Here is a 27,350-nt window from a genome sequence, read left to right on the forward strand (position 1 = left end):
ACCAAGTGTTATTATATAAGTAAATGAACACTTCAAGGCACTTGCCATTTGGTATGGTTGTGAGTTTGCTAAGTCTATGGGCTTGCATAGAATTATTGTTGAATCAGATTCTAAAGAGAACATTTCTGCTTTGGCTCATGATATGTCCTCTGGCCGCTAGGAGGCTTATCCTACGTTGACTAAAATCTTAAGGCTTAAGGATATCTTCCAATCATGCCGCTGGTCTTGGGTTCCGAGATCGGTCAATCTGGCGGCGAACCGCTTGGCGTCGAGAAGTAACACGGAGATGTGCGGGTCTACTTGGATTAGCCGTCCCCCATCGTCGTTGGTTCATATTTTGAACAAGGATGGTCTCCCTTGTCCCCCATAATTGTATTTTGGTAGTGAAATGGGTGACGCTTGGCACTTGGTGCTGTGTCTTTAGTCTGTACTCCCATCTTCACTGCTTTCTATTTTTCTCCTCTGGTTGTTGCCTCCTGGTAGGCTTCCTTGTGTTTTAGCTCCGGCCCTGGTTATGAATTTATCCAGTTTCTCAAAAAAAAAAAAAAATTGGACACATCAGCACTTCAACTCAGTGGGTAACCAGAGGTTTAGTCAGCTATATGACTCGGTCCACTAGGCCTCTTGACTTGGGCTGGATCTTGTAAAAGTTGATGGGGCCTCAACGTGGGTTGTGTCAAAGCTTTTACACACTACAGTACTTGAGAAAATAAAATGTTAGGATTAGATGCAACATGCGGGTTTGGAACCCAAGTGATTGATTTAGGTTGTATGTTATTTTTTTTATGAACTATGGTGTGGCTTAAGGTAGCTAGAGTAATGTACAAACATTGTTCTCGTTATATTTTAAAAAATCTCTCCATGTTAGCACGTGTGTTATGATGGATAAAATCGTAATAGCAGATGGAATTTAACAATGTTTTCAAGGAGACAATAATACGATATCTACTTGAATAGGGTTAATTGAATTCCAGATTTCCAATTGAGGAGTAAGGAGGAGGTGGGTCCCAGTGACCCTGCCAATGGGTGTAGGATTTTCTTCCTTCCTATTACCATCCCATTACATCCCCTCCTCTCACTCTTCTTTTTGCCTTATTTTCTATATAAAATTTTCAAAACAAGATATAAACATGGCGTAATTGCAACCGTTTAAATAAGAGGTGATGGAAGGGGGGAGAGATTAGGAGGGGAGTTCCTACTCCATAAAACTTGGACTCAGCAAATGTCACGCCTGTACAACAATTGTTGATGGCAGATCACCGACTGCTTAGAAGCCGGACTTGTCTTTGTTTTATAGGCTCAGGCGCAGACTGTGTGTCTGGCTCTGATATGGACAAGGATTGTCTGCCCTCCATTTCCAGTGCCCTCCCCGTGCCCTCCTGTTTGTGTAATCACGGTTAAGCCACGTCAACATTTTATATTACTATTCATTTTTGTCTTATTATATATATAAAAAAAAACAATATAAAATGTTGACGTGGCTTAACCATGACCACACAAAACAGAAGAGCACGGGGAGGGCATCAGAAGTGGAGGGCAGACAATCCTTATCCCTCTGATATGCCATGTTGTAGGCTATAGATGTCCTAAACCCTTTTTTTGGAGCTTTGTTTTTTAAGAAAACTAATGAAATGTTTGAAAACTTTGAGTTTTAATCATAAAGACAAAATAAAAGGTAAAATAAATAATATCATAATTGATATTTTAGTGTAAAAATGTAATTTTTCGTTAAAATATACAGTACCGAGAGGTTTTCTCTAAAATTTGTTTGTTTTTGTTGTTTGGGGGTAGGGGTAGACACCCCCTAGCTAAGACTAAGACTGGACAATATCAGCTTTTGTCCTACGATTTTGGTACGATGTAGGCAGCTTATCTCCTCAGACTATGACCTCGTTGCTTTGGTCTGTGGCTGATGGGTGGACACGTCCAATTGATACAAATTCGTTGACTATGATGGATCAAGAGTGGAGCATTACAATGGCCGTGATTTCGTTCACCTGCCAAAAGATTTTGCATCTATGGAGTTGCTTTTTTATTTTTTGGAAGGAAAAGTCGACATCATTAACTTGAAAAATTATAAAGAGTTATAACGAAAAGATCATAGTACTGTTTATTTTAACGAGAATTCACATTTTTATACTAAAAAGTCAAACTTGATACTATTTATTTTACCCTTTATTTTGTCCTTATCGTTAAAACTCAAAGTTTTCAAGTCATTTTCATTAGTTTTCCTAATATTATATTGTTTGTTGAATGAGAAGGTCCAGAATAACATTTGGAGGCTCCTCAATCCAAACTACAAGCCTAAACAAGAAACATGTTTAATAGCCGATCCTTGGCATAAGGTCATGCTTGGAAAGACCTTTAGGAGTGGTTTGGGAGTGAGGTGCTTAAAAAGAAACACTCATGAAAAAAAGCTGTAAGGGATTTAGGTGTTTGGTAAACTAAAAAAAAAGGCTTATTTTGGAAGATGCTGTGAGAATAAGCTGAAATCAAAGAAAAAAGCTAAAGCAGCTATTTACAGCTTTGGAAAACTAGTTTTTTTTCAAAGCACACAGAGTTACAGTGCTCCTTTAATGAAAATACCCACTATCAGACTGCTTTTTTTTCCAAAAGCACTTTTACAAAAAAATTTACCAAACACTCGGCTGATTTATTTCACAGCCGCTTATTCTCACAGCAGCTTTTTGTCAAAGCACAACAATACCAAATCAGCCCTTAGTTACACTGAGCCACCTAAGACTAAAGGATTTCGAGTGTTCAAACTGGAGTGTGATATTGATGCTGGTCCACAATGGATGGAGGTTGTTGAACTTGGTGGTCGGGTATTATTTGTGAGCAACCACCATTCCGCCGTATATTGTACTCTATGGTCAAAAGGTAGAAAAAAAACAATATTTATTTTGACTTTGATTACTCGTGTTATGACTCAACCGGATGTAACTATGGAATATTTTCCTTCACAAATAAGAGTATTAGGCATTTTAGTTGCCCCAAAAGTCGTTCTTGGTCGCAGTTGTATACCACATCTTTATGGTTCGTACCCGATCTTTGATAGGCTAGTTTAATTAAATTTTGTTTTGTTTCCTTTTTTAGTTGGAAATATTTGGTTTTTTATTCTTATTCTTATGAAAATCGTTTGCTTCTCATACTTATATGCACCTAATACATATATAACTAATGTGAATATATGTATTTAATACAATCTCTTTTATAAGCTAGATAAATTTAGAGCATCCAGATATTATATTAATTTGCATGGTTGATCTTATAATCCTTGTGCGGTATAAATAAAAAGTGTATATGTACAATCGTGAAAGTCGAATTGTGATGGTCCCGAGCTACATGAAACAAAATAATAAAATTCTAGACAAACTGTATATATGTGACCGGATTAAAATATAGAATACAATAGCGTTTAGTACAATGCAAAAACGTCAAAGAGCCTTGCACTCTGTTCTAGCAAAACCATTCCTGATTTCATATATAAAATGAGGTACATGAGAGATGTAGTCTTTGTACTCTTTTCTAGCAGCCAAACATACAAAAATGGACTTAAATTAATGAGATCCCAACAAAAGTAGGCTTTTTAGCTAAAATGATCATTGAGATTTGCATAACTCATCACTTTGATACCTAAGATTTGAAATCAATAGAAGTGGTCTTTGAGTTTGTCCACAAGCAATCATTTTGGTCATTCCATGAAAAATTGTGTTAAATAAGGAGCAAAATGACAAAAATACCCTCAATTTAATGAACAATGACCAAATGATTTGACAAAAAGTAAGGGTATTTTTGTCATTTTAGCATTATTTAATGAAATTTTTTCATGAAATGACCAAAATGATTGATGGTAGACAAACTCATGAACCACCTTTATTGATTTCTAATTTCAAGGACCAAAGTGAGAAGTTATACAAATTTCATAGACCATTTTGGCTAAAAAGCCACGAAAGTATTAGGCAGGATAGAGATCGCATTTACATAATTATATGTGTGATTTAGTACCGAGTAGGCATGCATCCCATTGTCCAATTAAAGCACAGCTTAAATTTTGAAAGAGAAATGATAAAGCAATAGAAATTCCAATTCACACCTAAATAAGGAGATCATCATTCGCCATTATTTATACCGAGCGAAGAGAGACTTACTTGCATATTAAACGTTAAGATGTCATTAGTTATAATAGTATTTTGAATTAATTACATATTATTTTGTTGTTTAATTTTTCTTCACGATAATAAATAATTGGTTTGAGATCTCACAACAGCGACATCGATCATGGCAATTTAAATTTGCGTACCTGTAGTAATGTTATGTATTATGCATTGATATATATATACACACAAACACACACGCACACATATATATGTGCATATATATATATATATTCATATGCAATTGCAATTTTGTGTAAATAATTGAGAGATGAAGTCATTATTTGCTGTTTTGAGGATCATGTATATATTCATATACAATTGCAATTTTGTATAAATAGTGCAACCTTGATGGATAATGTTACTGTTTTTGTGTAATTTTTCTTATCCTCCGTCTGACTAACACCTAGTGCAACCTTGATGGATAATGTTACTGTTTTGTGTAAATGTAATGATAATCATGTTTCATATAGTCTATTTTCCTAACAAAGACATATCAAACACTGCAAGAAAACACGGCTACTGGGACAATATTTTATGCGAAGCCCAACAATTGTAACATTAGATCATGAAACATCGTTTCACCTATTGAGCGTAACTTGCACCTGGAAATCGCCATGCTAGGCTCAGTAACCATTTGGATTATAGGTCTCATTCTGTCGCAGTTTTCGATATGCCTAAAAGTACGACAATACAGATAAATAGGATTTACCATTATAGTAATAACTAATCTCCGAGCTCAAAGACAAAAACCAAGACAACATCAAATTGTCGAGAAAATTTTCAGTGTCATGAGAATATGTCAAGTACACTAAGTGTTGAATACGTAAAAAAAATTTAACAATTTATATTATAACACTTTGTATCCTGTGCCGTTTTCGTGACACACTGAACACTTCCTCTGAAATGGGCACATTGAATACTTCCTCCAAAATGCCAGCTAATGACTTACCTAGACGTGAGAAGAACTCGTTGAGTTCTCCTAACAAGTCTCCAAGACCAAACCCCCGATCATATACCAAACCTAAAACTAGAAGATGGAATTCAGTACACACAATCTATCTAATGGAACTGTTAACTACGTTGCAAAAGATAAAAGATTAGTTCAAAAGAAGATGATATAGAGAGAAACAAGAGAGAGATTGAAAAGGAAAAATGAAAGCTCTTGAATTGATTGATCTTTATGATACAATAGGTCTAGCATAATATGCAAACACACATTACACCAAATGTTATAATGCAATTCGTAGATTCTTTTTTTTTTTTTAAGTTTCCAACTAATTGAGTTATTACATTTTGTTGTACCAAACATTGTTCCTGATAGATTTTCAAAACTCTCCAAATTATCATGTGTGTTATGTTGGATAAAATTGTAATAGGAGAACTGTCAAAATCGTAATTGGAGATTGAATTTAACAATGTATTTAAGGAGACAATTATACCATATATACTTAAACAAAGTTGAATTGAAATTCAAATTTCCAATTGAGGTGTGAAGAGGAGGTGGGAGGAGGAGGTTGGCTACACGTTTTTTTGTTTTTCTATTTTCATTTTTTGTTTATCCAAAGGGGTACAAAACAGGTCATGGCCCGGAGAGGACAAAGACGACGTTCTCAGCTCCCGGTTCAATGCCGCTTCATACGCCTCTTTTTTTTTTCTCTTCTTTTTCTCTATTTTTTCAGGAATTGCTTTCAATAACAACACCAAGCATGCTCCAACAATTTTGGTCTAGCAATAGGTGGCTGCTTCGTTGTTTTGGTTTGTATTGTGGGAGAGCAAGGTGCCGGCCAAATGTGAGGGAGAAACTGGAGCTTGGTTTGCAAGAATAGTAGATATGTTGGTGTTCGGTTAGAGAGGTAAGAATGATTAAAATTTTAATCATTAAATTAATTTAATGTTGTTTAATATATACCCCTCTTACGATTTTCAGTGTTTTAACAAAACTCCCTAGATTTTAAGAAGAGAAATTTTATTTGAGCTCAAATAACTTCATATGAATTAAAACCAACTTTAAATGTGGATTGTTTTTTTGTTATTTTTTTGTTTGTAATTATTTCATAATTATCATCAAGTAAAAGTTGGAATTAACAACAAAACTAAAATTTATGAATAAACTCACATTTAGTAATCAAACCTACTTCGCTCAATATTTATCATACGTTTTCTAGTGTGTTAATATTGCCTACGAAAATATGTTGTTTCGACTTTCATGGCTGGTCTTATGATATTTGTTTATGCAAAGGAATCTGGAATGTTCGAGTTCAAATTTCTCTTTCCATAAGTTAAGTGAATTTAGAGCATATCCAAATATGTTATTTCAACTTGCATGATTGGTCTTACAATTCTTGTACGACATAATAAAACGTCCACATGTACAATTGCGAAAATCGAACTTGTAATGCGCACGAGCACATGAACAAAAACAGTAACATTTTGCGTAAAATGTATATACGTGACTGAGTTAAAAAATCTAGGCTAGAGCTAGGCTTTTGACAAACGAGAATTAACTTTTCATTTTTATAATTGAGTAGACAACTATCAGAAATCAAACCATTTTGGTATCCGAATAAGTTGGGTGCATACTTTGAAAAAATTTATATCAGAAATTCCTAGTTATCAGAATTGCAAAATGCCATTCTGACTTTCATTTTAACTTTTGAAAAAACATTCAGATTCAAAATATTTGTGTACAGATTCAAAAAATTTATTGTCGAAAATTAGAAATCCATTCCGACTTAACTCCTAGTTGAATCTTATTATTTAAATCATAAAGATATCATAAGAGTTGAACTCTAGCTTACCTGAAATAAATAATTTCATCTTTATCACAAACCGAATGTTGTATCCATCATTAGCTATTCATGGTTGGAACATAAAAAAAATAGAGATAATTAGTAAGTGATAATCATTTGACACGAACAATTCATAAGTTAGTTATCATTATCCATTCTATTTACGGAGCTATTTTCCTCTTGTTTGTCTTGTACGCCTGTTATTCTTACCGTAGAACCACTGGAGGATGGGGAGGGGAATGGTCAGCAAGGTCAACAAGTAAGCCGCGATCAACAGGGGCGGGGCGACCGTGGCCGTCATCAACAAGCACGCGGTCGTCGTAGACGAGATCAACAAGATGTCGGCAAGGGTGGTAAAAAGCGGGAGTTGTTGCTGAACCGAAAATCAAATTCACCACAACAACAGTATGGTTTAGGGTTTAAGTGTTTTTCAATGCTTCTTTATAGCATTGTCTATTTTACTAATTACAGCTACAGCAACCATCACGTCCCCCATAGAATACCTTCATACACAGCACCATCTCTAATATAATTATGGTGGCAATCATTCATTGATTTAGGTCAAAAATCATCCCAAAAAATAGTCATGTTCTTAGGAATAGGATGCATCAAGGAAGCAACAGAGATATTTTTATGGGCTCTAGGTATTTATTTCCATATTATTATAGATCTCGAATGCATTATGTGCGTTTTTTTACCCTAGTATGTTGTTCCTACTACCTGATTTCCTTTGTCTTATTATTTAGACATAGTAGAGCCCTAAGTTTTCTGGATTTTGCCCTAGGGATAAATGCTGTAATTCTAATGCATTTTATAAAATTAACGGACAGTGGAAAAATCTGAAAGATTATGAATATGCATTATTCGGGCTTTCAATTACAACTTGCATGTCTCTACTTTTATTTAAAAGTGATCAGGAGACTGTAATTGAAGGGATTGAGAATCCATAGACCTTTTTTCATTTTTAGGTGTATCATATATTTTCTCATTATTAGGGTTGCGAATTAAAATGGTACATATTAAAAATAAAAACATTATGATACACCTAAAAATGAAAAGAAAAACAAAGTTTTGTGGATTCACAATCCCTTCAATTACATTCTCCTAATGACTTTTAAATAAAAATAGAGAAATGCAAGTTGTAATTGAAAGAACGAATAATGCATATTCATAACCTTAAAGATTTTTTCCATCGTCCATCAATTTTATAAAACGCACTGGAATTACAGCATATATCCCTAGGGCAAAATCCAGAAAACTTAGGGCTCCACTATGTCTCAAAAATAAGACATAGGAAATCAGGTAGTAGGAACAACATACTAGGGTAAAAACACAAATTATGCATTCGGTATCTATAATATTTTGTAAATAAAGACCCAGAGCCTATAAAAATATCTCTATTGCTTCCCTGATGCATCTTATTCCTAAGAACTTGACAATCTTTGGGGTGATTTTTTACTTAAATCGACAAATGATCTCCACCATAATTATATCACAAATCACATATTGAACTGTGGTACAAAGGTAATCTATAGGGGACGTGATGGCCGCAAAAGCTAGAATTAATAAAATAGATGGTGCTATAAAGAAGCATTGAAAGACATGGAAGCATACTGTTGCGGTGGTGAATTTGATTTCCGGTTCAGCAACAGCTCCCACTTCTTGACCACTGCCGCCAATATCTTGTTCAGCAATTGGTCCCCTTCTTGACCACTGTTGTCGACATATCATAAAGGATCCTAAATGAGTCTGCATACCATTAATCCTGTTATTTTTGTGCTCTGCATTTTTTTTTTCACCGACTTTAAATTTCTTATCACACTAGCAAATCTTATACATAAATCTTAAAATAAATTACAAATTGTTGAGTCTAGGATCAACAGAAGCAATTACGACATTTCAGATATGGGATAAAATACATTTTCATAGTTGGAAAATGATGCTAAAGCCTCTTGTGTTTCAGAAGGAAGTATATCCTTGCAGTGATGAGAGTTAGGAGGAATTGAGAAGGGAGAGAGAGTGAGGCGTGAAGATTGCAGAATGAATTGGGAAAAGATGAGGGTCTCAAGGAAGTATGAAATGATTTGGAATTGGGAAGGTGGTAGTGTTATTATATAGTGTTAGAGAAGCGAAAGGTTTTAGGGTTTTCATGTCTCAAATTACCTGACTCTCACTTCCCAAATTAACCTTGTAATGACCTATGAATATCCTCTAAAATATGTTGTGTGATCGCATAATTTGGCATGAGTAGTGGGGATACCTTGGTAAAAGAAAAGAGGTGAGGTTGGTAGGTGAGAGTAATGGGGATATCTTATTCAGTACGTACTATTTTGTTGTTTTTTTTATCTACTGCATTATTCACATCAATGCGTTTCGGGTTGGAAAGATAGAGAGGAGAGGGCTCGACCTTGTTAGTTGTCACCATCCCAAAAACAAGCCCTTCACTTTCTGGGGCACATGAAAGTTGCATAGCATACAAACCCCCAATAGACATGCCCATTCAATTCAACTTTTTGTCCTCTCTCTTCCTCTCTGGTAACCTAGCTATATCCATTGTATTTTTTCAGTTTGCTTGCTCAATTGCTTTCTAGGAAGAAATTAAACATTCGATCAACAAGGAAAGTAATAATAATGATTTGTAGATGAAGGTCATCTCATATCTGTCCATCTTCTTTCTTGTGCCTAGAGCTTGCACCCACCTCAGTATATCAACATATCGAGGACTTGCGAGTAGCGCGTACTGATGACTAATTACATGTTCGATTGAAATTTCTTTTCATTAAGATCAATGAAACAAGATGTATCTCTAGACCATCCATAACCGAAATGCAAAGTAAATCAAAGCTCTTATATCTGGGTTCAATCTTTTTATTGTTGGGAACATAAATCGGTCTTCAAAATATGTTAATTACTTGATCATATTTTCCTTATAATTTTGGGGTATTTTGATATGGGTCCAAAGTAACTAAAAATTGGACCTATTTCAAAAGTCAAAAGTCACTAAAAATTAGACCTATTTCAAAAATATGTTTATAAAATTGGACCTATTTCTAATTTTCCCTATAATTTTTCAGTTTTCAGGCTAATAATATAATAAGCATTCTTCATTACACATTGAAAATGCTAATTTACTTATTGTTTTCCATTTTTTTTAGTGTCAAAGCGTAATTAAAATTGTAAATTTAATTCTCGTTTGTCAACAGCCTAGCCTAGGATTTAGCCAACTGGTTTCACACTAACGACCTCAACAATTTGGAAGATATTTGAGAATATGTATTCTAATTTATTGGAAGGTATCTCTATGGTTTAACACCGTCAACTTATTGGAAGATATTTTTATGCTCCCGGTGAATTAGCTCTATTTTCCAAATTTTGCAGCTATGTCAAGAGAAGGAGAAAATGGTATTGATTCCCCTCGATTATAGGAAATTAAACAGAGAGTAAATGGTAAGTTTTTTTTTCTCCAAAATAAATAATTAAATGCATAAACATAACCAAAATTACAGAATCACGTAATTTGAATTGAATAAAAACTGTTATTAGTACTTCAAAAATCTTATTCTACATTCTTCACAAATATATATATATATATATATATATATATATTTTAATCATAAAAAATTTGGAATGAAAAATATAATTTGTGGAGTGCTAATAACAATTTACATTTTTAATTTATAGCTCTTTCTTACTCGTTCTTTTTATTTCTTTCAAAATCTGTATGCTATTTTTTTATTTATTTCTTTTTCATTATTTTTCCCTCCTCATGTGCCATATTCAGTTTTTCTCTCCCAAATATGAAATCTAGAATGGTTGACTGCTATTATTATTATTTTTTAGCACATCGATTTATTTTTAGAGTGTTGATAGACCAACTTCATTGTCCTATTTTTCCAGCAACATTCTAATTTCACTCACCTTAAAAAATTAAAAAATTGAAATGTTATTTTCTCACCCTTTATTATTTCTAAAGTAACCTTTAATATATATTAAAAAATTTATACATTTTTTTTAATCTATCCCATCCTTAATCGCAGCACTACATTCACGGTGCAGCCGAAGCCCCAACCCGCCTGCCCACTCATCCCCATCTCGCAACCCATCCACCACCACCTCTCAATAATCAATATCTTTGTCCCCTACCCATCACCACACTCTCTCCTGATACCTACCCCTCTGCCACCGAAACCTGTCCCCCTTTTCACGCCATAACCAAATCCTTCTCCAACTACATGGCCAACCTATAATAATTACTCTAGATAGCCCCCAACCCCTATCCTCATTTGGGATTTCAATGAATGTCATCCAACCTAAACCCTAGAACCCAACAATTTTTTTTTGGTTCAAATCTGTGGGTGTTCAAAAGTTTCTCCATTGAAGTGGTTATAGTAGTTGATGGTGGCGCAGTATTTACATGTCAGCTGCCCAATTATAAACAAGGGTTTAAAAGTATTTTTCTAAAATGAATATATGTCAATAACATTTTGATTACAAGGTGGGTGAGAAATGGGGTGAGTTTAGTAGCACTCTATTTTTATACTAAATGGAGGGGAGTTTGGCTAAACCACACAATGATCAACCTAATTTGGCATCAAATTCACCATCCACGCAATTCGAACCTAAAACATCTTACTTATGATAAATATCACCAAATCATAATACTGAGTGGCTGATTGACTGTTATTTAAATTAAACAAGTAACCTATACTTCCCATAAACGTAGGAAAATGGTTTTGAAGAATCCGATGCATAGGATAGAAGCATGATGGGACTTGAACTCACAAGTTCTTTATGACGCATGACTAGGATTTAATAACCACCTTGCAAGGATTTTTAGGGTTTTGCCTGAGTAGATCAGGGATTTTACTTGATGTAATCAAAATTTGTAACTAAACACCAGTTGAAATCTATGAGGGTGTTGGCAACCGGCAATATCTTCAATTTCGATAAACAACACTGAAGTCATAGAATTACCCGACCAATGAGCACTTTCAATTTAGATAAACAGCATTGCTTTGAGACGGACTGATTATCTAAGTCTCTGTCAGCAAATAATCTCTAAGTACTTGTTGGAATAGGTCATCTTATTAGTCTAAAATTTCATCAACTAATGATAGCTCGATCAAGAAATGAAAGCAAGCACGCGAAATTATGTACAATCTTTTATTACATTCTTATTTTATTGATTACATTCCTATTTTGTTTGTGCTTACGAAAATGGCATATCCCGTTGACGGTAGAGTCGAAACCAAAACTGCATGGTTAATCGCTGAAAGATGTTTTCTTGTGTGGAAGAAATTTCATGAAAATTATAGCAGTCGGTATGGAACTAGTCGTAGGAAAAGTGCACTTACTAGTTACTAATATGATAAAAATTTTGAGTTTTGCATTAGGCAAATATAGAGATGCTCAGACAAAAGCGGTGAAAATTTATCAAGGTGACACAAATATTGGGGATGAGGTAAAAAATTTTCTAATTTTTTTATTAGCACCTACTTTTATTTTTTTTTGAAATAATTAATTTTTTCCCACTTTATTTGTTTTAGTTGATGCAAGCAAACAGTTGGTACCTAATTTTGCCCAAATTCATCACAAGGTTCAACCATCACAAATGTTGGAAAGTTGTGAAAATTTTGCCTAAAATACTGAATTATTAAGCTTGTTTCTAATGTTGTTCCCAAAAGACGACGCTAAGAGGTGAGACTGACAGGGAGAGTGGTTCATTTTATAGAAGTCAAGTTGAGTATGCAAGGAACTTGAGATTGATAAAAAAGATCGAAAAGCTATGTTCATGAAGGTTGACGACAAAGCATCACCAAACACACAAGCTTTTTGAAGGCACAAATGAAGGAAAGTGACAAGAAGAAGAAATCTTTTCCATGATGACGGACATGGCATCTCGAATCTTAGTGAAGACGAACCTAGCACCACAAATTGGTCTGGGTACATATAATTATCAGGTTATCTTATTAGATTTTTAAGATGTACCCGTTTTTATTTGAGAAATAGAATTTAATTATAATGTTTCATTGATTTATGAAAAAATAAAAATTAACAAAGCACTTTAATTAAATATAATAGAACTATATATTAAACAAATAAATCTCGAATAGTTACAAAAATGTCCTTTAATATTTACTCCTCATTATTTGGGCTTTAATTAATATAATCGCAGATTGCATTCGCTATATTAATTGAGCATAGCACCAATTAATTTACTTTTGCTCCTTATATTGTTCTTTTGCACTTTCCGAATTTACAGTTTTGTGAATTAAATCTTTGAAAATCTATATGCGCAGGTTTGAATCCCCAAGCATGTCGTAGGTTTGGGATATGTCACTTGCGTTCGAGTTCAAATCTTTTTTCTCATAAGTTAGATGAAAGTGGAGTATTCACCAACTTGCATGGTCGGTCTTATAATTCTTGTGCGACATAAATAAAAAAGTGTACATGTATAATTGTGTATTAAAGTCAATTTTGATGCTCCCAAGCTACATGAATAAAAATGGTTACACCATTCACAGACTGTACATACATCATTGGATTTAGATTCATTGTCTCTGTTAGACTAAAAACTTGAGGGTTTTAGAAAATTGGAGGTCTTGTGCGGTAACACTACATGCACCATCCTACTTAAGTTAGGGAAAATAATACTGGTTTTTTGGATATTCAGGATAGAACTACCTGCAACTTAGCCGGGAGGCAGGAAATGGGTTTTTGGATATTTAGGGTGTGTGAATAGTTGAATAGAGAATACTTTATTGTACCGCAAACATAAATTGATAACCAAGTGTTATTATATAAGTAATTGAGCACTTCAAAATGATTTTTTGTTTGTTTATAATATGATATTTAGTATGCCAGACCCTGTGTTTGATACAATGAAAATTTAATGTGGCATGGTTACGTTTTTGTGACATGGCGGTTCCGTAAATGAATCAAGAGGACATAGAAAAAAAAATGAAACGAAAGAATCCGAAGTCCCACGTCTAAAAGTGGACACATCAGCACTCTCAACTCAGTGGGTAACCAGAGGTTTAGTCAGCTATGACTGCCCACTAGGTCTCTTGACTTGGGCTTGATCTTGTAAAAAGTTGATGGGCCTCAACGTGGGTTGTCTCAAAGCTTTCACACAACGGTACTTGAGAAAATAAAAGGTTAGGATTAGATGCAACATGCATGTTTGTAACTCAAGTGATTGATCTAAGTTCTATGTTATTTTTTTATGAAACATGGTGTGGCTAAGGTAGCTAGAGTAATGTACGAACATTGTTCTCGTTATATTTTCAATAATATCTCCAAGTTAGCACGTGTGTTATAACGGATAAAATCGTAATAAGAGAACAGTCAAAATCATAATAGGAGATGGAATTTAAGAATGTTTTTAAGGAGACAATAATACCATATCTACATGAACAAGGTTGAATTGAATTCCAGATTTCCAATTGAGGAGTGCAGAGGAGGTGGTACCTAGTGACCCTGTCAATGGGTGTAAAACTTGGGAAATTGATCATCTTCGGATTTCTTACACCGACTTCACTAAATCAATAAATTTGGATCCTTGAAATTTGATTTAACGGTTAAAGTTATTATAACTTTTAAAGGAATCTCCAGTTTTTAACCGTTTGATCAAATTTCAAGATCCGAATTTATTGATTGGGTGGAGGGGTAGGTACCCCCTAGCTAAGACTGGACAAGATCAGCTTATCTCCTACGATTTTGGTACGATTTAGGCAGCTTATCTCCTCAGACTATGACCTCAGGTCTGTGGCTGATGGGTGGAGACGTCCAATCGGTACAAATTAATTGATTATGATGGATCAATAGTAGAGCATTACAATAGCTGTGATTTCGTTCACCTAGCAAAGGATATGCATTTATGGAGTTGTTTATGATTTTTCATAAGAAAAATTAAAATAAAATTCAAAAAAAAAATAATAATGAAAAAAAAAACAAATAAAGCCGTAGTGAAAGATACTACAAAAAGATAAAAAGGTAATTTTAGTCGGACCTGGATTCTCTCCGAGGCAAACCTTCGGGATCTTGCTGAGCGACAAACACTACAAACAGGGACTTCCTTTTAAAGTTATAATAATTGTAGCCGTTGAATTGAAATTGAATGACCCATGTTTGTCTCTCAGCATGATCCCTAGGGTTTGCCTCAAAGGATCCAGTTCCATTTTAATCACCATTCCGCCGTTATATAGTATCCTATGGCCAGAAGGTTGAGAGAAACAATATTTATTTTACCTTTGATTACCTGATTTATGACTCAACCGGATGTGATTTTGGAGTATTTTCCTTCACAAATAAGAGAATTAGGCATTTTAGTTGCCCCAAGAGTCGTTCTTGATCCCAGTTGCATACTGCACCTGTATGGTTCGTACCTAATCTTTGATAGGTTAGTTTAATTAAATTTTGTTTTGTTTCCCTTTTTTAGTTGGAAAGATTTGCTTTTTTATTTTTTTTTTATAAAAGTTGTTTAATTTTTTAATGTGCCGATAATATGTCAGGTACACCAAGTGTTGAATACTTAAAAAAATATTCAAATATTTGTCTTATAACACTTGGTATACCATGTCATTTTCCTGACACTGAACACTTCCTTTGAAATGGGCACATCGAACACTTCCTCCAAAATGCCAAAATGCCAACCAATGTCTTACCTAAATGTGAGAAGAATTCGTTGAGTTCTCCTAACAAGTCTCCAAGACCAAGCTCTCGGTCACAGACCAAACCTAAAAGGCTAAAACTAGAAGATGGAATTCAGTACTCACGATCTATCTTGTGGAACTGTTAGCTACATTGCATAAAATGAAAGATTAGTTCAAAAGAAGATGATATAGAGAGAGATTGAAGGCTCTTGAATTAATTGATGTCTCTGATACAATAGATCTAGCATAATGCACAAACACACATTACACCAAATGTTCTAATGCAATTTGTAGATTTTTTTTTTAACTTTTCAACTAATTAAGTTATTACATGGGAACTTTAACGAAAAGCTTACAGTATTGTTCAGTTTAACGAAAAATCGCATTTTTACACTAAAAAGTCAATCATGTTACTATTCATTGTACCCTTTGTTTTATTTTTATATTAAAACTCAAAATTTTCAAACTTGTTTCATTAGTTTTCTTTTATTACATTTTGTTATACCAAACATTGTTCCTGATAGATTTTAAAAAATCTCTACAAGTTATCATGTGTGTTATGATGGATAAAATTGTAATAGGAGAACAGTCAAAATCGTAATCGGAGATTGAATTTAACAATGTTTTTGACGAGACAATAATACCATATATACTTAAAAAAAGTTGAATTGAAATCCCAATTTCCAACTGAGGTGTGAGGAGGAGGTTGGCCACTTGTTTTTTGTTTTTCTATTTTCATTTTCTGTTTGTCCAAAGGGGTACAAAACAGGTCATGGCCCGGAGATGACAAACACGACGATCTCGGGTTCCGATTCAATGCCGCCTCATACGGCTTTTTTTTTTTGGGAATTGTTTTCAATAACAACACCAAGCCTGCTCCAACAATTTTGGTCTAGCAATAGGTGGCTGCTTCGCTGTTTTGGTTTGTATTGTGAGAGAGCAAGGTGCCGGGCAAATGTGAGGGAGAAGCTGGTGTTTGGTTTGCAAGAATAGTAGATATGTTGGTGTTAATACTGCCTGCGAAAATATGTTGTTTCGACTTGTATGGTCGGTCTTACGATATTTGTTTATGTAAATGAGTCTGGAATGTTCGAGTTCAAAATTTTCTTTCCACAAGTTAATTGAATTTAGAGCATATCTAAATATGTTGTTTCAACTTGTATGACCAGTCTTATGATTCTTGTACGACACAAAAAAAGCGTGCACATGTACAATTGTGAAAGTCAAACTTGTGATGCACACTAGCTACATGAATAAAAATAGTAACATTTTGCGTAAAATGTATATTTGTGACCGAGTTTAAAAATCTAGCTAGTCTACATACTTGCATGACTACATGGACAAAAACAGTAAGAGTATCCATAAAATGTATAAAGTTGATTGCAAAAGGAATGCAAGGGTATAATGATATTTTGCGTAAATATATATTCATATATTAGAGGATGGGACATAAATAGGAAAATTAAAAAGTTCCACTAATTTTATTTTATTTTTCAAATTAAGAAGCATTTGGTTGCTTCGTCAAGGTAGTCTATTTTTTTGGAGTCCAAAAAGACTTACCGAGTTATTTTAGCCTCCATAGCCATTATTGTGTATGCACAAGCGTCAAAAATTGAACAGAGGACATTACCGTGTGAAACATTGAAGATTGATTGTGGTCAATGAATACCATATAGGGAAAGAATTGTGTAGTCCTAATTATCTTCCTCGGACACTTACCTGAGCTTCTGTTCTTATCCGTTTGATAAAAATCCCATGGTCGTAATATAAAGATCAAAGTTAAAATTGAAAATATAATTTTTTTTCTTTTAGATGGAAGTTTCCTGCATGTTTCACTTCCCCTCTTTACTTTACGTCTCAATATCCTCCAGCAATTATTCAGCAGCCATGGATGAGAGGGAGAGATAGAGATCGAGACGGGCGATATTTAAGGGTGAGAATCAAACTCAAGATGTTGAATACTTAATTAAATAAGGGGTACCCTTAAATAAGCTACAAGTCCATCGTTGGTTGAATTGAATGCTTAAATTTAGGCGAACTGTTATGTCTTCGGGCCATTGGGGCCAAGCCCGACTAAGTTTAATTGTTGCTTATAGATAATTATTTGTAAAAATCGTGTTTATTAATTAGCATATATGCTTCATGTATTCTTGGAACAATATGGGTTCACAATTTTAGTTCCATAGCTTTGAATACAAAATGATACGACAAATTCAAAAACTAGTTCCCGTTGTTACACTCGTGTAACTTTATTAACAAAAAAGAAAAATATCAACCTTGTTTTATGAAACTGGCGGGGTGAGCTAGACCAGAGTAAATGAGCATCCAACCATAGCTTAATCCGAGCGACGCCATTTTTGTCTCTGACTTGACGGGTCATAGACTGTATTCTGTGTTACAGTTGCATCCCAAACTTGTTATATGAGAATAGTATGATATTTATTATTTCGATAAACTCGTTTTCGAGTTGCATATTAATTGGTTCCTCCCATAGGCTCTATTTACTTCTCTTCCAACCCAAAACCCAGCAAAAGGCCAAAAATTTCAGTGGGTATATCTGTTCCATGCTGGGTCTGCAACATCTCACATCGATCAACAGAGAGAAAGTGATATGCCTTATATATACATGTTCACCTCCATTTACTACTAGACCTTTTGAAACCTCACTGGCTTCGAAGTTCATCGGAACTCCGAAGTTAAATGAGTTCGAGCGAGAACAATCCAAAGATGGATGATCCACTAAGAAGTTTTTGTGTTTTTCCATAAACAAAATCGTGCAAGCTGAGCCTAAAACAGATAATATCGTGCTACGATAAAATCAGTCTGGAATGAGACAGGGTCTGCGTTGCCGTGCTTGGTGTGTACTGAGGGGAGAAGTGCTGGGTCTGCGTTGTCGACACACCATCACAATATTTCAGTAATTTTCTAGGTCACCAAAATTATTGTATATATCTAATTTTAAATTGACTTGGTCGTTGCTTGGTCTTACACACCAGTCCAAAAACAAGGCTAATTTTGTAAATTCATCAAAACCAGATGCAGCAGAAAAGCCAGCCTCTTCGCTTCCCTCCCAAGCCCACTTAAACACCATGACCCAACCACTCCCACCCACACCAGAGAAAAATGCGTGACAGAGTCCTTACCATAGGTAAATGAAAGTTGTGGCCCTCCCTTAGCCTGCGGTCAATCAGTCATCCTTCCTTCAGCCTGCGGTCAATCAGTCATAGCTTGTCACATCTTTCATAAGTTCATAGGTTCAACTGGCGTTTCCAAAAAAAAATGTGGAAACAAAGAATTTTGTTATTGCCAGAATCCAAATAAAGGTTTTACATATAATATTATTGTTTGTGTCAAACGATTATCACTTACTAATTATCTCCACTTCTTAAAGTTTCAAAGCTCATTTGATATCTTAATGATTTAAATAATAAGATTCAACTAGGGGTCCAAGTCGGAATGAGATTTTAATTTTTGACAATAAATTTTTTTGAATCTCTACACAAAAATTTCGAATTTGATGTTTTTTCAAAAGTTGAAATGAAAATTTGAATGGATTGAGAGATTATGATAACTAGGAATTTTCGATATAATCTTTTTTTCAAAGTGTGCACCTAACTTATGTCGATACCAACATGTTTTGATTTCTGATAGTTTTCTATTAAATTATAAAATGTGTTGTCAACTCTGTATTTTAGTTTTAGATATAGTTTGTTCATTGATTTTTATATTAATCATACTTGTAAAATATGTTGTTTCGACTTGCACGGTCGATCTTATGATATTTGCTTATGCAAAGAAATCTTGAACATTCGAGTTCAAATTTCTGTTTCCACAAGTTAAGTGAATTTAGAACATATCCAAATATGTTATTTCAACTTGCATGACCGATCTTATGATTCTTGTACGATACATGAAAAAAAACAGTAACATTTTGCGTAAAATGTATATAAGTGACCGGGTTTAAAAATTTAGCTTCTTTACATACTTGCATGACTACATGGACAAAAACAGTAATAGTATCGATAAAATGTATAAAGTTAATTGCAAAAGGAATGAAAGGGCATAATGGTATTCTGGATATCAGTGGACTGAGAGGGATAGTGGTTGGTGGGATTAAGTTTTAGGTTAAGGAGGTTTTGCACCAGTATACAGTTGCGGTCACAATGGCTACATGTTTTTTGATTTTCTGTTTTCCTTTTTTATTTGTCCAAAGGAATTTTTAGTACCCATTCCTACCAGCTGCTGCGTTTGAAATCCTATATTTACAGCTATAGTCACTCACTCACTCCCTCCCTCCCTTCTCTCTTACTCACTCCCTCTATCTTATTCCTCTGTCCCTCGTCTCTGTAAACTCGCTCCCTCTATCTCCTTCCTCTCTCCCTCTTCTCTGTAAACTCGCTTTCTCTCCTTCTTCTTTCTCCCTCTTCTCTCTTCCACCTTTCTGAAATGGAACATCCCGAGTTGGCTAACATTCTACCTTTCGTTTACGGAGGTATTTTCCTGCTTTTTATTCTATATACTTGTATTGTTTACTTAGGACAACCTGCGGAGGATGACAACCTCCGGAGGGGGAATGCTGCTCAGCTGAGCGTCATTCCCCCTCCGGAGGTTGTCCTTGAGCGTCAATCTCCTCCTTCGCAGTCGAGGATATGTTGTTGATATGATTTGTATTTTTAATTTTTGAACACATTTTTATTTTTATTTTTTCAAATACAACTGACGGCATGTCATTGATATGATTTGTACTTTGGAATTTTTTTTTCAAATACAGCCGACGACATGTCGTTGATATGATTTGTATTTTTAGTTTTCGAATACATTTTTTATTTTTTTTTTCCAAATACAGTCGACTGCATGTTGATATGATTTGTATTTTTGGAAAGAGAAGCCTATGGCCGCACGAACCAGTAGCAGGAAGACAAGAATAGAGAAGAAAGGAAGATTATAAATCCGTTTCATTCCTTGGCCGTCTTCATTGTGCCTCTCCTATCTTTGCTTTCCCATTCCATTTCCTTTCCTTTTGCTTTTCTGCGGCATTTCGTCGAGCAGGTTTTCTTCGATGTTTTTGTTCACAAATTGTTAACACTTACAACAGACATGTATGGTTCATCTTATTACCCGTTTTAAATTTGTGCTTTTCTTTTAATTACAGAAACCATGATCAGATTGTTTAAAGTGAAAGAAAAGCAAAAGGAAACAGCTGAAAACGCAAAGGAGAATGGTCTCGTAAAGAAGCAAAGTGCAGGAGAATTGCGTCTTCATAGAGGTAAATATGATTTTAGGATGTATATATGTTATGATTTGTTGCAATGTGGTACAAAGTTATACGCTTACATGCATATTAAGTTCCTAAATACACGTTTAACTCCAACGTACGTAAAGGCAAGGTTTCTGTGTTTATTTTAATTCCTTCAACCAGTCCTTCAATTGTATTATGATTCAGAAATCAACGCAATGACGTTTTAGGATTCATATTGCCGATCCTATTTAGTGAGAAAAGGCTTTGTTGTTGTTGTTGTTGTTGTTGTCGTCCTTCAATTATATTATGATGTTGTCTTGTAGATATAAGTGAGTTGAACATGCCAGAAGAATGCAAGATTTCATTCCCCAATGGAAAGGATGATTTGATGGACTTTGAGATTACCATTACACCTTATCGGGGATATTATATGTAAGTAACCTTTGATCTGAAGCTTCATTTGGCTCTCTATACGTTGTTTGGATTTTGCAACTTCGATGTCATCTTGCTGACACCGACATTTTGTACCTCTTGTCGCAGGGGTGGTGGGTTTGTCTTCACGTTTAAAGTTCCCGCAGTCTACCCTCATGAGCCTCCGAAGGTCAAGTGCAAAACCAAGGTAACGAAACCTTAGTTATATCAGAACTTAACTTTCGTGTATATTGGTTACGATCGAAACCATAATATATATTTGGTGTTGTATAATGTATACCATATGTGCAGATCTACCATCCCAACATCGACTTAGAAGGAAACACTTGCCTTAACATTCTTCGGGAAGACTGGAAACCTGTCTTAAATATAAACACTGTTATTTACGGATTGTATCACCTATTCACGGTATCTCTGATCGCAACACAAAATATTTTGTGACCTCATACAAACTATCCGTTTTGTTTTTTCTAGGTTTTATTTGGATGTGTACCTGTTGTGAACTCAAATCCTGTATTTCTTCATGCAGGAACCTAACCATGAGGACCCCTTGAATCAAGAAGCAGCTGATCTTTTGAGGGACAATCCAAAATTGTTTGGTTTGAACGTGAGAAAATCGATCGAGGGAAACATATGGGTGGGAGGGGCCCATTTTCCTAGGTGCAAAACGGGTGACTTCTACTGATTTGGTTTATCTAGGGTTTTGCTTCTTCGTGGTCCAACCATGGTTGTATGAGGTTGAAGGTTTGTATGTTTTTTGGGTGTTTTCTGCATTTCAGGTGAGTACTTGGTGGGGGATTGTCTGGTGGCACATTTTCAGCCCATACTTGTAGCAGGAGAGTGTGTATTAGTGTAATTTTGATCTTCCTTCCATTAATAAGATGGCATCATGTTAAGGCTTGGTTTTGACTTGCTATTTCAATTTAACTGTCATGGCCTTTTTTTGTTGATGGTTCGATAATTTGGGGATGCAGTTATTAATAAAACAACAATTCAACATATCGTGTCTCCCAGTTCAACCTCAATCATTTACGGTCTTGTCTTGTGGCAAATTTTCAGCCCATAATTTGCGGGTGCATGTATAAAATCATAACTATTATACGTATGATTTAGCATTTTGCTCATTCGGAGTATTAGATTAAACTCATGAAAACATAAAACTTCAGAGAAATGGGACTACATAGTGGCGGTGTCCCAATCCCTTATGCATCGTCATGTGCTTTAATTTACTGACATAACATTTCATGATTAGTTTAAAACATCATCACTTTAGCATGTTAGTTGTATGCGAGTTCTTCTCCCAAAGATGCATGAATGCAAATTGCAATCAGTTTTTCTGCATGTTTGATCCATATCCCGTAATTTTGGGTTGGGCCTGGTGAAATAGGCATTAAATGTTGGAATTCAAAGCCCATTATCTTACCCAAAAGCCGTTTTCCTTCTTCCTCTTGTGCAACTCAAATCCCCATGAACACTGTTATTTACGGATTGTATCACCTGTTCATGTTATCTCTGATCGTAACACAAAATATTTCGTGACCTCAAACAAATTATCCGTTTTGTTGTTGCTAGGTTTTATTTGGATGTGTACCTGTTGTGAACTCAAATCCTGCATTTCTTCATGCAGGAACCTAACATCGACTTAGAAGCGGGAGCTGTTGCTGAACCGAAATCAAATTCATCACAGTATGCTTCCATGTCTTTCAATGCATCTTTATAGCACCGTTTATTTTTCTAATTCCATTTGTGAGATGATATGGTGGCGATCAATTGTCAATTTAGGACAAAAATCACCCTAAAGATAGTCAGGTTCTTAGGAATATGATGCATCAGGGAAAGCAATAGAGATATATTTATGTCCTCTAGGTTTATGTAACGAAGATTATAGATCCCGAATGCATAATTTGCATTTTTACATAGTATGATGTTCCTACCACCTGATTTCCTTTGTCTTATTTATTAGACATAGCCCTAAGTTTTCTGGATTTTGCCCTAGGAATAAATGCTGTATTTCTAGTGCATTTTATGAAATTGATAGGCAGTGGAAAAAATCTTAAAGGTTATGAATATGCATTATTGGTCTTTCAATTACAACTTGCATCTTGTACTTTTATTTTAAAGTCATCAAGAGACTGTAATTGAAGGGATTGAGAATCCATGGACTTTTTTTTCTTCATTTTTCGGGTATCATACATAAAATGAAAAAGGTATGATACCCCAAAAATGTAAAAAAAAAAAAAAAAGTTCGTGGATTCTCAATCCCTTCAATTACAGTCTCTTGATGACTTTAAAATAAAAGTACAAGATGCAAGTTGTAATTGAAAGACCAAATAATGCATATTCATAACCTTTAAGGTTTTTTCCACTGTCTATCAATTTTATAAAATGCACTAGAATTACAACATTTATCCCTAGACAAAATCCAGAAAACTTAGAGCTCTACTATGTCTCAAAAATAAAATAAAAAAGGAAAGCAAGAATGCGAAATTATGTACAATCTTTCATTACATTCTTATTTAATTGATTACATTCCTATGTTGTTTGTGCTTACGAAAAGGCATATCCCGTTGAAGGTAGGGTCGAAACCGAAACTGCATGGTTAATCGCTAAAAGATGTTTTCTTGTGCGGAAGAAATTTCATGAAATTATAGCAGTCGGTATGGAACTAGTCGTAGGAAAAGTGCACTTACTAGTATGATAAAAAATTTGAGTTTTGCATTAGGCAGTTGTTGAGATGCTCAGACAAAAGCGGTGAAAAATTATCAAGGTGACACAAATAATGGGGATGAGGTAACAATTTTCTATTTTTTGTTTTTTGTCAGCACCTACTTTTATTTTTTTGAGATAATTATTTTTTTTTCCACTTTATTTGTTTTAGTTGATGCGAGCAAACAGTTGGTACCTAATTTTGCCCAAATTCATCACAAGGTTCAACCATCACAAATGTTGGAAGGTTGTGAAAATTTGCCCAACATACTGAATTATTAAGTGTGTTTCTAACGTTGTTCCAAAGGAGACGACGTTAAAAGGTGAGACTGACAAGTAGAGTGGTTTATTTTATAGAAGTCAAGTTGAGTATGCAAGGAACTTCAGATTGATAAAAGAGATTGGGAAGCTATGTTCATGAAGGTTGACGACAAAGCATCGCCGAACACACAAGCTTTTTGTAGGCACAAATTAAGGAAAGTGACAAGAAGAAGAAATCTTTTATGTGATGAGGCACCTCGAACCTCAATGAAGACGAACCTAGCATCACAAATTGGTTTGGGTACATATAATTATTAGGTTATCTTATTAGATTTTTAAGATGTACCCCTTTTTATTTGAGAAATAAAATTTAATTATAATGTTTCATTGATTTATGAAAAAAACATAATTTAACAAAGCACTTTAATTAAATAATAGAACTATATATTAAACAAATAAATCTCGAATAGTTACAACAATGCCGTTTAATATTTACTTCTCATTACTTGGGCTTTAATTAATATAATTGCAGATTGCATCCGCTATATTAATTGAACATAGCACCAATTAATTAAGTTTTGCTCTTTATATTGTTCTTTTACACTTTCTGAACTTACAGTTATGTGAATTTAATCTTTGAAAATATATGTGCCCCGCTTTGAATCCCCAAGCATGGTGTCGTAGGTTTGGTATATGCGTTCGAGTTCAAATCTTTTTTCTCATAAGTTATATGAATTTGGAGTATTCATCAACTTACATGGTCGGTCTTATAATCCTTGTGCGACATAAATAAAAAGTGTACATGTACAGTTGTGTTTTAAAGTCGAGATCTTGATGCTCCCAAGATACATGAACAAAAATAGTTACACTATTCATAGATTGTACATAAGTGATCGGATTTAGATTCATAGATTGTCTCTGTTAGACTAAAAACTTGAGGGTTTTAGAAAATTGGAGGTCTTGTGCGGTAACACTACGTGCACCATTCTACTTAAGTTAGGGAAAATAATACTAATACCTTTGGATTAAGCCTAATGAAGTAGGTTCGAGGTTCATGGGTGGTCTTGCTTTAAGTTGATTATAGAAGGAGTGCAAAGGTATTACTGGTTTTTTGGATATTCAGGATAGAACCACCCGTAACTCAGCCGGGGGGCGGGAAATGGTTTTTGGATATTTAGGGTGTGTGAATAGTTGACAGAGAATACTTTAGGGGTGTGATATTCACACACCCCATTTTACTTCTCACACATACCTTTTTAATTTTCAATCGTAAGATTGAATGAATTGAAGAATATCAACTGACATAATTTATCAATGGGTGTGTGAGAAGTAAAATGAGATGTGTGGATACCACATCCCATACTTTCTTGTACCGCACACATAAATTGATAACCAAGTGTTATTATATAAGTAAATGAACACTTCAAGGCACTTGCCATTTGGTATGGTTGTGAGTTTGCTAAGTCTATGGGCTTGCATAGAATTATTGTTGAATCAGATTCTAAAGAGAACATTTCTGCTTTGGCTCATGATATGTACTCTGGTCGCTAGGAGGCTTATCCTACGTTGACTAAAATCTTAAGGCTTAAGGATATCTTCCAATCATGCCGCTGGTCTTGGGTTCCGAGATCGGTCAATCTGGCGGCGAACCGCTTGGCGTTGAGAAGTAACACGGAGATGTGCGGGTCTACATGGATTAGCCGTCCCCCATCGTCGTTGGTTCATATTTTGAACAAGGATGGTCTCCCTTGTCCCCCATAATTGTATTTTGGTAGTGAAAGGGGTGACGCTTGGCACTTGGTGCTGTGTCTTTAGTCTGTACTCCCATCTTCACTGCTTTCTATTTTTCTCCTCTGGTTGTTGCCTCCTGGTAGGCTTCCTTGTGTTTTAGCTCCGGCCCTGGTTATGAATTTATCCAGTTTCTCAAAAAAAAAAAATTGGACACATCAGCACTTCAACTCAGTGGGTAACCAGAGGTTTAGTCAGCTATATGACTCTGTCCACTAGGCCTCTTGACTTGGGCTGGATCTTGTAAAAGTTGATGGGGCCTCAACGTGGGTTGTGTCAAAGCTTTTACACACTACAGTACTTGAGAAAATAAAATGTTAGGATTAGATGCAACATGCGGGTTTGGAACCCAAGTGATTGATTTAGGTTGTATGTTATTTTTTTTATGAACTATGGTGTGGCTTAAGGTAGCTAGAGTAATGTACAAACATTGTTCTCTTTATATTTTAAAAAATCTCTCCATGTTAGCACGTGTGTTATGATGGATAAAATCGTAATAGCAGATGGAATTTAACAATGTTTTCAAGGAGACAATAATACGATATCTACTTGAATAGGGTTAATTGAATTCCAGATTTCCAATTGAGGAGTAAGGAGGAGGTGGGACCCAGTGACCCTGCCAATGGGTGTAGGATTTTCTCCCTTCCTATTACCATCCCATTACATCCCCTGCTCTCACTCTTCTTTTTGCCTTATTTTCTATATAAAATTTTCAAAACAAGATATAAACATGGCGTAATTGCAACCGTTTAAATAAGAGGTGATGGAAGGAGGGAGAGATTAGGAGGGGAGTTCCTACTCCATAAAACTTGGACTCAGCAAATGTCACGCCTGTACAACAATTGTTGATGGCAGATCACCGACTGCTTAGAAGCCGAACTTGTCTTTGTTTTATAGGCTCAGGCGCAGACTGCGTGTCTGGCTCTGATATGGACAAGGATTGTCTGCCCTCCATTTCCAGTGCCCTCCCCGTGCCCTCCTGTTTGTGTAATCACGGTTAAGCTACGTCAACATTTTATATTACTATTCATTTTTGTCTTATTATATATATAAAAAAAACAATATAAAATGTTGACGTGGCTTAACCATGACCACACAAAACAGAAGAGCACGGGGAGGGCATCAGAAGTGGAGGGCAGACAATCCTTATCCCTCTGATATGCCATGCTGCAGGCTATAGATGTCCTAAACACTTTTTTTGGAGCTTTGTTTTTTAAGAAAACTAATGAAATGTTTGAAAACTTTGAGTTTTAATCATAAAGACAAAATAAAAGGTAAAATAAATAATATCATAATTGATATTTTAGTGTAAAAATGTAAT

General features: G+C 35.0%; 3 protein-coding genes and 1 long non-coding RNA gene across 9 annotated transcripts in view; 2 read left to right on the forward strand and 2 right to left on the reverse strand.

Moving 5' to 3' along the window:
* Positions 1–7,583, reverse strand: part of LOC126612390 (uncharacterized) — a 31,510-nt gene extending 23,927 nt beyond the window's left edge. Inside the window, exon 1 of the mRNA XM_050280806.1 lies at positions 7,160–7,583. Coding sequence (XP_050136763.1) covers positions 7,160–7,250 — 91 coding nt within the window. The 5' untranslated portion in view covers positions 7,251–7,583. The remainder of the gene's footprint in view (positions 1–7,159) is intronic.
* Positions 1–27,350, reverse strand: part of LOC126612399 (uncharacterized) — a 172,387-nt gene that overhangs the window by 113,565 nt on the left and 31,472 nt on the right. The gene's annotated exons all lie outside the window — the stretch shown is intronic.
* The window catches only part of LOC126612387 (NEDD8-conjugating enzyme Ubc12-like), a 56,613-nt gene that overhangs the window by 7,931 nt on the left and 21,332 nt on the right, over positions 1–27,350 (forward strand). The gene's annotated exons all lie outside the window — the stretch shown is intronic.
* The window catches only part of LOC126612382 (NEDD8-conjugating enzyme Ubc12-like), a 52,330-nt gene continuing 45,500 nt past the window's right edge, over positions 20,521–27,350 (forward strand). For 2 of the 6 annotated variants that reach the window (XR_007619020.1, XR_007619021.1), the window contains exons 1-6: positions 20,521–20,652; positions 20,756–20,869; positions 21,166–21,274; positions 21,383–21,461; positions 21,566–21,682; positions 21,804–22,018. Coding sequence is in view for 3 of the 6 variants with exons in the window: in XM_050280784.1 (XP_050136741.1) it covers positions 20,761–20,869; positions 21,166–21,274; positions 21,383–21,461; positions 21,566–21,682; positions 21,804–21,934; positions 22,902–22,920 (564 nt within the window). In the remaining 3 variants the exon portion in view is untranslated. Of the gene's footprint in view, positions 20,653–20,755; positions 20,870–21,165; positions 21,275–21,382; positions 21,462–21,565; positions 21,683–21,803; positions 22,175–22,901; positions 22,962–27,350 lie in introns of those variants that run through there. The other 4 variants (XR_007619019.1, XM_050280784.1, XM_050280786.1 and 1 more) reach the window with 4 other exon arrangements.

Source organism: Malus sylvestris, chromosome 17, assembly GCF_916048215.2.
Source record: "Malus sylvestris chromosome 17, drMalSylv7.2, whole genome shotgun sequence".
NCBI lineage: Eukaryota > Viridiplantae > Streptophyta > Magnoliopsida > Rosales > Rosaceae > Malus > Malus sylvestris.